Raw genomic sequence first — 13,321 nt, 5'->3', positions numbered from 1 at the left:
ATGGGGCTGAATGGCACAAAAAAAAAATGGCAAACGATCATGGTCGATGTCGTCGTTTTCATCCTGCCTGAGAGAGTCAACCAGGAACCTCCTCGTAGCCTGCCAGCCTGTGATTGGTATGTGCCAGCACATGGTCCTGTGTGATGACACATGTAGTCAGAATGACTCACTATTTAATTAAATATCTCGATTTGTAGCAACTTTAAAATACTTCAGAATGGGAATTGAACTTGATCATAATAAACACATTTTAGAGCCCAAAACAGACATTTAATTTCATTTGGGCTATTCTGGTGATCCTATTTACATACAGTAGGCTTCCAAGGGCAGACCAGGTGCCTCGTTTATCAATCATGCGTAGGCACAAATCTGTCTGTAAACCATGCATCGGATAATTTCTATTTAAAGTGTATTATGTATCTTTGGGCGCATTCGAGCAGATCACTTTTTTAAAGATGTTGACCAACATTGGCCAGCGCCTTTCAAAGTGTGTTGCATTATGGATATAAAAAAATGTAGACTCAACTGCAATCAATTGAAAAGTCAGAACCAAAGCATTAAGGGAGACAACCTTTTTCTGGGTTTTTTTGGACGCAAAAGACACTACATGCTCACTTATCATTAGATATTATCAAATACATTTTAGAGGCTTAATCTGTGTCTGGGAAACCAGCCCTTAATGAGCAAGTACATTGCTAAGTGTATTTGACTGTTAGGCATATTGTTTACCCAGTAACTTATTTGAGTGTACAAAACATTAGGAACACCTTTTTAATATTGAGTTGCACACCCTTTTGCCCTCAGAACAGCCTCAATTCATGGGGAATGGACTCTTTACAGTGTTGAAAGCATTCCACAGGGATGGTGGCCCACATTGAATCCAATGCTTCCCACAGATATGTCCGGTTGTCTGGATGTCCTTTGGGGGGCACACATACACAATCCATGTTTCAATTGTCTCAAGGCTTAAAAATATTTATTTAACCTGTCTCCTCCTCCTTCATCTGCATTGATTGAAGTGGATTTAACAGGTGACATCAATAAGGGATCATAGCTTTCACCTGGTCAGTCTATGTCATGGAAAGAGCAGGTGTTCCTAATGTTTTGTACACTCAGTGTATAGTCTAATACTTTTCGGTACAATGTATTTTGTCCTTCATGTGATTGAATCAAATTATTTTCTTTACATGCTTACTGACAACAGCAACATAAAGGTTGAGAAGTACATAAACACACAACAGACTGTAGTGATGCTGACATGCAATCAATTATCATAGAGTAAGAATCTTTGTGGATAATTAATAATGAGAAAGGTACAAGGGCATGAAGTAATGGCAAACAACCAAGCATTTCCCATATGCTGCAAAAACACATATTTCTTATGTTCTCATTCCAGTAGCCTGTGCACTCACTGCCTGGTTATATTTTGAGAAAACCATTGCAAAAATACAAAACATGTCTTGTGACTGTTCGAAAGAGGTCGGGCTGGATTCTAATGTCCTTATCATCACGATATTCATTCCTTGGAACATGTTGGTCATGTTTGGCTACATGCAGGAGAAGTGGTATTTTGATAGCATCAACTTAACAAAGGTGAATGCCATTGTCGTGTTTCCTCGAAACAGCAGAAGTTGTTCAACTTGTTGTCTTTGCATATATACCTCGCCCCTCTACTTGTTGACTTCCGTCTACAGTCGGCTACTTTGGCCTTACCACTCAAACGTGCCCAATATGAACATTTGCTTGAGAGTGTGCATAAATGTATGCACAGCCATATATGCACCGTGCCAAGTAATAAAATAAGGGAACTGCTTGTCAAGCATAGAATGGGGAAAATATATGGCACAAATGTGAGAAATTGTGAGTGAGCCTATTAATTATTTCTATTGTGAATGCATGCAACAGGCTATATATAATTACACCAAATCAGTGCATTTGTTACGATAATAATTAATACAAAGTACATTCATTTGTTAAATTAGAGGCACATGTGAAAGTTAAACTATTGTTGAAATACTATAAAATGATGATATAATGGGAAAATGGAATGAGAGGTGTCTGATCTTGCTTGTTACAGTACGTTTGATATGGTTGCACAAGACAGATGGTTATTTAAGGCAAAAACTAAAGTAGGATGGGGGGGGGGTGTATTATGTGAAGGTCTAGCAATCCAACAGTTGTGAGTTTGAATCTCATCACTGACAACTTTAGCATTTTAGCTAATTAGCAACTGTTTAACTACTTCCTATTTTTAAGCTACTTTGCAATTGCTTAGCATCTTTCCCTAACACATTTAGCTAACCCTCACCCTAACCCTTCCCATAACCCTAACCATAACCCTGACCCCTAACCCCTAGCCTAGCTAACTAGCTAACGTTAACCACCTAGCAAGAATTCGTCACATATCATATGTTTTGCAAATTCATAATATATAGTACGTTTTGCAAATTCGTAACATATAATACGAATTGTAATTCGTAACATATCATACGAAATGGGTGATGGACATCCACAAATTAATTACATACCATATGAAATGTAACGTATCATACTAAATGGAGTGTCTCGGATTTACATACAGAAGGAACAAAAGGACAAAAGGAATACCTATGTGAGAATGCTGTTCATTGACTACAGATCAGCGTTCAACACCATAGTGCCCACAAAGCTCATCACTAAGCTAAGGACCCTGGGACTAAACACCTCCCTCTGCACCTGAATTATTATTATTATTTCCCTCTGCAACTGAATTCTGGACTTCCTGACAGGCTGCCCCCAGGTGATAAGGGTAGGCACCAACACATCTGCCACGCTGATCCTCAACACGGGGGCCCCTCAGGGGTGCGTGCTTTGTCCCCTTCTGTACTCCCTGTTCAACCACGACTGCGTGGCCAAGCACAACTCCAACACCATCATTATGTTTGCTGACGTCACAACAGTGGTAGTAGTCCTGATCACCGAAACGACCACATCACCAACAAACTATCCTGGTTCCCCCTCAGGAGACTGAATAGATTTGGCATGGGTCCCCAGATCATCAAAAAGTTATACAGCTCCACCATCGAGAGCATCTTGAACGGTTGCATCACCACCTGGTATGGCAACTGCTCTGCATCCGACCATAAGGTCGCTACAGAGGGTAGTGCGTTTGGCCCAGTACATCACTGGGGTCAAGTTTTCTGCCATCCAGGACCTATATACTAGCCGGTGTAAGAGGAAGTCTCCAAAAATTGTCCAAGACTCATAGACTGTTCTCTCTGCTCCCGCACGGCAAGCAGTACCGGAGTCCAAAAGGCTCCTTAACAGCTTCTATCCCCAAGCCATAAGACTGCTGAACAATTAATCAAATGGCCACCGGACTATTTACATTGACCCCTCCCTTTGTTTTTACACTGCTGCTACTTGCTGTTTATTATCTCTGCATAGTCACAAATGACCTCAACTAACCTGTACCCCTGCACATTGACTCGGTACAGGTACCCCCTCTATATAGCCTCATTATTGTTATTTTATTGTGTTACCTTTTTTTTACTTAAGAAAATATTTACTAAATAAACTAAACCTTTTTTTAACTGCATTGTTGGTTAAGGACTTGTAAGTAAGCATTTCACAGTAAGGTCTACCTGTTGTATTCTATGCATGTGGCAAACTACATTTGACTCTACGAGTCTTGGACAACCACCCTAAGCACACAGCCAAGACAACGCATGAGTGCCTTCGCAACAAGTTTCTGAATGTCCTTGAGTGGCCCAGCCAGAGACCGGACTTGAACCCGATCAAACATCTCTGGAGAGACCTGAAAATAGCTGTGCAGCAACGCTCCCCATCCAACCTGACAGAGCTTGAGAGGATCTGCAGAGAAGAATTTGATAAACTCCCCAAATACAGGTGTGCCAAGCTTGTAGCGTCATACCCAAGAAGACTCAAGGCTGTAATCGCTGCCAAAGGTGCTTCAACAAAGTACTGAGTAAAGGGTCTGAATACTTATGTAAATGTGATATTTCATTTTTTCATTTTTAATAAATTAGCAAACATTTCTACAAACCAGTTTTTGCTCTGTCATTATTGGGGTATTGTTTGTAGATTGATGGGGGAAAAAACAATTTCACCAAATTTAGAATAAGACAAAATGTGAAATAAAGTTAAGGTGTTTGAATACATTTGGGGCGGCAGGGTAGCCTAGTGGTTAGAGCGTTGGACTATTAACCGGAAGGTTGCAAGTTCGAATCCCAGAGCTGACAATGTACAAATTAACCCACTGTTCCTAGGCTGTCATTGAAAATAAGAATTTGTTCTTAACTGACTTGCCTAGTAAAATAAAAATAAAATAAAAACTTTCCGAAGGCACTGTATATCTTAAAGCAATTCCTGTATGCTACCATTTATGGAGCTCAACCTTGAAGGAACTGGGCCTAGACTTGAGTAGAATGATGAACAGATCTATTTACTGACACTGTGGAAGGACAGATCAGGCAGAAAGTATCGACTTATATACACTACTATTCAAAAGTTTGGGGTCACTTAGAGATGCCCTTGTTTTAGAAAGAAAAGCAAAAAATGGCTAAGTGAACCCAAACTTTTGAACGGTAGTGTATGTCTAACTCACACACCATGACTATTATGACAGATAAGAAGAGATGCCAGATAAGAATTCTATACTACACACAGTTAGTACATACAGTAGATAAACTTCAGTGGTGGTCAGTGCTGTTTAAGATGAGGGAGGATTGTTTTAATGAGCATGACCTTATTTCTATTACAGTATATTGGATGACTGACATTCATATTCCATTCACCCAGCTCAATGTAGCAGCGATAGGTTTAGGATACTACGTGATACTTAAATTCTCCCTGTACCCATCATGAGGTTTCTACAACCTAGCCTATGAATGTACGTTTCCAATGTAGGTGAACAGGTTGAGAGAATTTGTGGTAATCAAGATTACAGACAGTGACAGTGACAATACCACCTTGCACACTCTTGCCAGCATCTAGTTGATCTAGGGTGTAATCAGTAGTCTAACAGTTGCAAATGAGAGTTTCTATTAGACAAATTCAGGTAGGTTTATCCACATTTCGTTACATTTGCTTCCATTTAAGAAATCTTTTTCAACAGAATTGGGGTAATGAATACACCCCTGATCAGTAGTGGTGCACGACGGCAGGGTTTTTGGAGTCGACACCCCAACACTACTTATCACACACAAACACAGTTCACTTTCATAGCAGACACATACAAACAACTCATTGTATAAATAATCCCTTCTCGTATCTATCTACACAATCTGCTCCTCTCACCTTTTCCCTTTCGCTTGTGGACTTCAGTGCACAACACATCAGCTGTCTGTGACCAGGCAAAAAAAAACTTTGAAGCCAAACCTTCATATTATGAGCACTAACGCTATACACAGCCTACATAATTTTCACGTCATAGTCAACATCGTTACTAGAACAAACGTGTTAGTAAACCTGCTATCATGCAGTACAGTGTACAGTCAGCAGCCAGCAGTTCAGCAGTTACACCGGTGGGCCCGGGTGGCAATAAAATAATAAAAGCAAAAACTTACAGTACCTTGACTTGGAAGAGTTCCAGTGTTGGATAGCTATAGTCAGCTAGCTAACATAGCACACCTCTCTGTTTGAGCCAAGTGTTTGAGTAGAATAAACTATCTAGCTGCATTCGATGCTAGCTAAGTAAGTGAAAGTGAAAGGGAAAGAATATATACTAAATATAGCTAGCTCTCTCTCTAGCTTCTCCTTAATTTTGGGTGAAAGGTATTAGTTCAAACTGTTGTATTTTTCTCTCTTTGAGTCAACTACTCACTACATTTTATGCACTGCAGTGCTAGCTAGCTGAAGCGTATGCTTTCACTACTAGATTCATTGGATAACATGTCATATCATGCTGCACGAGCTCTGATAGGTTGGAGGATGTCCTCTGGAAGTTGTCATAATTACTGTTTAAGTCTATGGAAGAGGGTGAAAACCATGATGAGCCTCCTCAGTTTTGTATTGAAGTCAATGTACCCAGAGGAGGACAGAAGCTAGCTGTCCTCCAGCTACACCATTATGCTAACCTACAGAGTTATGCTGAGGCAACTGTAGACCTTCATTGCAAAACAGTGTGTTGTAATCAATTGTTTGATGATGTGAATATATTTAGTTCTTATTTAGTTTTCTCTAAAAAGGATAACATTTGACATTTTATCTGATTATTTTTCTGATATTCACTGAGGAGATTGGTCCTCCCCTTCCTCCTCTGAGCCTCCACTGAAAAACATAAGGGGCATATCAGACACATTTAGGTCAGATACATTTTTTAAAGGGATTGACTGATCGATCGATGTGTTGAGTGATAAACTGATATTATCTCTAGCGAGATGAAGTTGGTTTGACTGAGCTGTCAGAAACATATGGGGCTTAAGGTGGGGCTCAGACAGCTGTGTAATGCCTCTAAGACCAACAGCATCATTGCATAAATGCTGCATAATAAATATTTCATTATGTAATCCACATGTTTTATTGGATATGTGTGCAACATTCCCCTTTTGATAATATTTTTGTTAAGTCTACACATACAATTTGATGTACATGTTGGATAAATCCAACGTATGCACCACACAGAACGCATTGCAACTGCCTCTGCAAAGAACTCAGGTAGGACTTAGGGTAGGACTCAGGTAGGAGAGTAGGGTACGACTCAGGTAGGAATAGCAAGGTAGGACAGTAGGGTATGACTCAGGTAGGAATATCGAGCTAGACCAGTTGGGTATGACTCAGGTCGGACATTAGGGTATTACTCAGGTAGGACAGTAGAGTACGACTCAGGTAGGAATAGCAAGGTAGGACAGTAGGGTATGACTCAGGTAAGACAATAGGGTATAACTCAGGTAGGACAGTAGGGTAGGACTCAGGTAGGACTAGCAGGGTAGGACAGTAGGGTATGACTCAGGTAGGACAGTAGAAGAGGACTCATAGGACAGTAGGGTAGGACTCAGGTAGGAAAGTATGGTACAACTCAGCTAGGACTAGCAGGGTAGGACAGTAGGGTAGGACTCAGGTAGAACTAGCAAGGTAGTAAAGTAAGGTATGACTATGGTAGGACAGTAGGATAGGATAGGAGGGTAGGACTCAGGTAGTACTATAAGGGTAGGAGTTAGGTAGAACTATAGGGTAGGAGAGCAAAGGTAGGACTCGGGTAGGACTAGCAGGGTAAGAGGTGAGCACCACAGGGTTCCCCCTGACCTTGTAAGGCCTCCTTGACACGGTCCAGCTCCTGCTCCTTGTCTCCCATCTGCACGCGGAGCTCAGTGTCAGAGAGGAGGTTGGAGGAGCAGCCTCCCTGGCCCTGGGTCTCCTCCAGGTCCTTACTCAACATGTCCTTCATCTGCCGCAACAGGTGCACCTCTTCCTGCAGCTGGGCCACCTCCTCACGCAGCAACACTACAGAGAGAGAGAGAGAGAGAGAGAGAGAGAGAGAGAGAGAGAGAGAGAGAGAGAGAGAGAGAGAGAGACTTAATTTTCCATTACTAACAGTCGACAGAAATGTGTCTTTGTGCTTTTAACCCAACCCCCTGAGGTTGGGAATGGAGAGACGTGAAATAATGAGGAAGGGGTGGGGAAGGAAGAGTGGAGAGGTAGAGTAAGGGAGAGATTAGTTGAGAAATAGGGAGTAAGGACAACGAGATGGAGGTTTATAATTAAAATTAAGGAGGGAGAAGGAGAAGGGAAGAGGAGAAATACAGACAGACAGATAATAAGTGAGGGGGATGGTGAGAGTTGTGAAAGTCAACAGGAAAACGTTGAGAAGGGAGAGGAGGGAGGTGTGTAACAGGGTTACAAAGGGAGAGGAGGTGTGTAACAGGGTTACAAATGGAGAGGAGGGAGGTGTGTGTAACAGGGTTACAAAGGGAGAGGAGGTGTGTAACAGGGTTACAAAGGGAGAGGAGGGAGGTGTGTGTAACAGGGTTACAAAGGGAGAGGAGGTGTGTAACAGGGTTACAAAGGGAGAGGAGGGAGGTGTGTGTAACTCCTTCCTGTTTGGCCCTGTCCGGGGGTGTCCTCGGATGGGGCCACAGTGTCTCCTGACCCCTCCTGTCTCAGCCTCCAGTATTTATGCTGCAGTAGTTTATGTGTCGGGGGGCTAGGGTCAGTTTGTTTATCTGGAGTACTTCTCCTGTCCTATTCGGTGTCCTGTGTAAATCTAAGTGTGCGTTCTCTAATTCTCTCCTTCTCTCCTTCTTTCTCTCTCTCGGAGGACCTGAGCCCTAGAACCATGCCCCAGGACTACCTGACATGATGACTCCTTGCTGTCCCCAGTCCACCTGGCCATGCTGCTGCTCCAGTTTCAACTGGCCTGGGCCCTAGGACCATGTCCCAGGACTACCTGACATGAGGACTCCTTGCTGTCCCCAGTCCACCTGGCCATGCTCCTGCTCCAGTTTCAACTGTTCTGCCTTACTATTATTCAACCATGCTGGTCATTTATGAACATTTGAACATCTTGGCCACGTTCTGTTATAATCTCCACCCGGCACAGCCAGAAGAGGACTGGCCACCCACATATGCTCTCTCTAATTCTCTCTTTCTTTCTCTCTCTCGGAGGACCTGAGCCCTAGGACCGTGCCCCAGGACTACCTGACATGATGGCTCCTTGCTGTCCCCAGTCCACCTGACTGTGCTGCTGCTCCAGTTTCAACTGTTCTGCCTTATTATTATTTGACCATGCTGGTCATTTATGAACATTTGAACATCTTGGTCATTTTCTGTTATAATCTCTACCCGGCACAGCCAGAAGAGGACTGGCCACCCCACATAGCCCGGTTCCTCTCTAGGTTTCTTCCTAGGTTTTGGCCTTTCTAGGGAGTTTTTCCTAGCCACCGTGCTTTTACACCTGCATTGTTTGCTGTTTGGGGTTTTAGGCTGGGTTTCTGTACAGCACTTTGAGATATCAGCTGATGTACGAAGGGCTATATAAATAAATTTGATTTGATTTGATTTTGATTTGTAACAGGGTTACAAAGGGAGAGGAGGGAGATGTGTGTAACAGGGTTACAAAGGGAGAGGAGGGAGGTGTGTGTAACAGGGTTACAAAGGGAGAGGAGGTGTGTAACAGGGTTACAAAGGGAGAGGAGGGAGGTGTGTAACAGGGTTACAAAGGGAGAGGAGGGAGGTGTGTAACAGGGTTACAAAGGGAGCAGAGAAGAAACAGTGTGAGTACGAAGCATATGACAATATATAGAGTAGAAAACCCACAGCAACACCTCCCACTGGGTACACGACTGTTTAATTTTTAAAAAATCACATCATTCCAATGAAATTACGTTGAACCAACGTGGAATAGACGTTGAATTGATGTCTGTGCCCAGTGGGATTCACAAGTACACACTCGTTGTACACGCACGCCACGCACACGCCACGCACACGCACACGCACACACACACACACACACACACACACACACACACACACACACACACACACACACACACACACACACACACACACACACACACACACACACACACACACACACACACACAACAGTACTCACACACAGCAGGCAGTAAACTGAAGCCATGGGTGATGAGCGATAGAGGTAGACGAGGAGTGACAGTGTCAGGACAAATTGGCAGGGCTGCAGAGCCAGTGAGAGACAGTAGTTTGATAAGACTCTATAAAATATATATATATCCGGAACGCAAGCCCCGTGCCTTTCCACTGACAAACTACTTCACAGTCCTCTGGGAGCAAGGGACTTAGCAAGCGATAAACAAGAGCTGGAAACCAGGGATACAACACAGAGAATCAGAAGACAGTAATTGGCACAGTATCTCCTAATACACAAGCACATTTACCAAGGCAAGAAACGCTGAACACAAAGATCCTGAACTGAACAGAGGAGTCAAGGCCTCCATTTCATAAGATACAAGGAATCGACTAGCTGAGGTTAGTATAGAGCTTCTATTTCACCCCAGTCAGGGCCGGGCCGCACACCACAACAAAGACATTAACTTGTCATAATGAGTTATATTTTCACACTAAAGATTCTAGAATATATACAGTATCATGGTTCAGAACAATGCACAATGTTTGTATGACTGGGCAGAAGCTATACCAACAGCAGAAATCAGCAGCCCAAACACATCCAGCCCTAAGCAAGGTAGGGAGCATGGCTGGTTGGTACCTGGGAGACAGCATGTAAAAATCAGATAGTTTTGGCCACTATCCTTCCTCTAGTCAAAGATATCCAAGGGCATTGACAAGGCCTGAGAGCCGCAGTGTGTTCTGGCATTCATACTGTACTTGTTGTACATTACACAGATAGGTGCTACGCATTGGTTGTGCACAGTAACTGAACCAGGAGATTGACTTGGCACTCGGTGATGTTGCACAAGGATAGATAATAAATATTTCAAAACATCACTGGCAAGTCTTCTCCGGTATGAGGGTGTAGGGGAGCTGTGTGTGTGAGGGCCTGTAGCCAGACCACGTGGGGCTGCAGAGGCCCAGATAAGAGAGAAAGGGACAGTCCATCGGTCACTGTCGACTCTGGCTGTGGAGAGACGCGCTAGGCAGAAACTCTGTATTGTACATGGCATAAGGAGGTAGTATCCTGGAGAGAGCAATCTTTCACAGCCTTCTTGCCGGCTAAATCCGCTTATTCATCTGTTTACCTACAGGCTTTCTTATTTTTTGCAGGCGAGTCCAGCTTCCATCTTTGTTAGCTCTGAAGAGCAGAGCAGCCAGACACAGGTAGAAGTATGCATCCCAGGCAGTTATGTGCTGTTCAGATGCACTGCAGTTGTAGTTTCAAGTGTTATTGTCAGGTGCAGTACAGTGTCTTGCAAGTTCCAAACCCAACAATGCAGTAATCAATATCAATGTAGTACAAAAAATAACACAAGGTAGAACAAAAACATGAAAATAAGAATACTAAATGTACTGTTATAGTAATCTGTGGTACTAACTGTACTGTTATAGTAATCTGTGCTACTAACTATACTGTTATAGTAATCTGAGCTACTTACTGTGCTGTTATAGTAATCTGTGCTACTAACTGTACTGTTATAGTAATCTGAGCTACTAACTGTGCTGTTATAGTAATCTGTGCTACTAACTGTACTGTTATAGTAATCTGTGCTACTAACTGTGCTGTTAAAGTAATCTGTACTGTTATAGAAATCTGTGCTACTAACTGTACTGTTATAGTAATCTGTGCTACTAACTATGCTGTTATAGTAATCTGTGCCACTAACTGTGCTGTTATAGTAATTTGTGCTACTAACTGTACTGTTATAGTAATCTGTGCTACTAACTGTACTGTTATAGTAATCTGTACTGTTATAGTAATCTGTGCTACTAACTATGCTGTTATAGTAATCTGTGCTACTAACTGTGCTGTTAAAGTAATCTGTGCTACTAACTGTACTGTTATAGTAATCTGTGCTACTAACTGTACTGTTATAGTAATCTGTGCTACTAACTGTGCTGTTAAAGTAATCTGTACTGTTATAGAAATCTGTGCTACTAACTGTGCTGTTAAAGTAATCTGTGCTACTAACTGTACTGTTATAGTAATCTGTGCTACTAACTATGCTGTTATAGTAATCTGTGCTACTAACTGTGCTGTTATAGTAATCTGTGCTACTAACTGTACTGTTATAGTAATCTGTGCTACTAACTATGCTGTTATAGTAATCTGTGCTACTAACTGTACTGTTATAGTAATCTGTGCTACTAACTGTACTGTTATAGTAATCTGTGCTACTAACTGTACTGTTATAGTAATCTGTGCTACTAACTGTGCTGTTAAAGTAATCTGTACTGTTATAGAAATCTGTGCTACTAACTGTGCTGTTAAAGTAATCTGTGCTACTAACTGTACTGTTATAGTAATCTGTGCTACTAACTATGCTGTTATAGTAATCTGTGCTACTAACTGTGCTGTTATAGTAATCTGTGCTACTAACTGTACTGTTATAGTAATCTGTGCTACTAACTATGCTGTTATAGTAATCTGTGCTACTAACTGTACTGTTATAGTAATCTGTGCTACTAACTGTACTGTTATAGTAATCTGTGCTACTAACTGTGCTGTTAAAGTAATCTGTACTGTTATAGAAATCTGTGCTACTTACTGTACTGTTATAGTAATCTGTGCTACTAACTGTACTGTTATAGTAATCTGTACTGTTATAGTAATCTGTGCTACTAACTATGTTGTTACAGTAATCTGTGCTACTAACTGTGCTGTTAGAGTAATCTGTACTGTTATAGTAATCTGTGCTACTAACTGTGCTGTTAAAGTAATCTGTACTGTTATAGAAATCTGTGCTACTTACTGTACTGTTAAAGTAATCTGTACTGTTATAGTAATCTGTGCTACTAACTGTACTGTAAGTCGCTCTGGATAAGAGCGTCTGCTAAATGACTTAAATGTAAATGTAAATGTACTGTTAAAGTAGTCTGTTCTGTTATAGTAATCTGTGCTACTAACTGTGCCGTTAAAGTCATCTGTACTGTTATAGAAATATGTGCTACTAACTGTGCTGTTATAGTAATATGTACTGTTATAGTAATCTGTGCTACTAACTGTGCTGTTAAAGTAATCTGTGGTATTAACTGTGCTGTTATAGTAATCTGTGCTGCTAACAGTACTGTTATAGTAATCTGTGCTACTAACTGTGCTGTTATAGTAATCTGTGCTACTAACTGTGCTGTTATAGTAATCTGTGCTACTAACTGTACTGTTATAGTAATCTGTACTGTTATAGTAATCTGTGCTACTAACTGTACTGTTATAGTAATATGTACTGTTATAGTAATCTGTGCTACTAACTGTACTGTTACAGTAATCTGTGGTATTAACTGTGCTGTTATAGGAATCTGTACTACTAACTGTGCTGTTATAGTAATCTGTGGTACTAACTGTGCTGTTATAGTAATCTGCTCCATGCAGACTGACAGCTCCTTGCAGACTGACAGCTCCTTGCAGACTGACAGCTCCTTGCAGACTGGCAGCTCCTTGCAGACTGGCAGCTCCTTGCAGACTGACAGCTCTGGCTGCTTCATGCAGACTGACAGCTCTGGCTGCTTCATGCAGACTGACAGCTCTGACTGCTCCATGCAGGCTGACAGCTCTGACTGCTCCATGCAGGCTGACAGCTCTGACTGCTCCATGCAGGCTGGCAGCACCTTGCAGACTAGCAGCTCCTTGCAGGCTGGCAGCTCTGGCTGCTTCATGCAGACTGACAGCTCAGGCTGCTCCGAACAGGCAGGAGTCTCCGGCAGCGCTGTAGAGAAGGAAGGCTCTGATAGC

The 13,321-nt window shown here is 42.1% G+C and overlaps 1 protein-coding gene across 3 annotated transcripts in view; it reads right to left on the bottom strand.

Annotated features, from left to right (window-relative positions):
• LOC124002919 (kazrin-like) overlaps positions 1 to 13,321 on the bottom strand; it is a 295,116-nt gene that overhangs the window by 12,685 nt on the left and 269,110 nt on the right. For all 3 annotated transcript variants that reach the window (XR_006833162.1, XM_046310757.1, XM_046310756.1), the window contains exon 5: positions 7,246 to 7,443. Coding sequence is in view for 2 of the 3 variants with exons in the window: in XM_046310757.1 (XP_046166713.1) it covers positions 7,246 to 7,443 (198 nt within the window). In the remaining variant the exon portion in view is untranslated. The remainder of the gene's footprint in view (positions 1 to 7,245; positions 7,444 to 13,321) is intronic.

Source organism: Oncorhynchus gorbuscha, linkage group LG18 (genome assembly GCF_021184085.1).
Source record: "Oncorhynchus gorbuscha isolate QuinsamMale2020 ecotype Even-year linkage group LG18, OgorEven_v1.0, whole genome shotgun sequence".
Lineage (NCBI taxonomy): Eukaryota > Metazoa > Chordata > Actinopteri > Salmoniformes > Salmonidae > Oncorhynchus > Oncorhynchus gorbuscha.
Note: the sequence above shows the minus strand (reverse complement) of the source record. Positions and strands in the feature narration are given on the sequence as shown.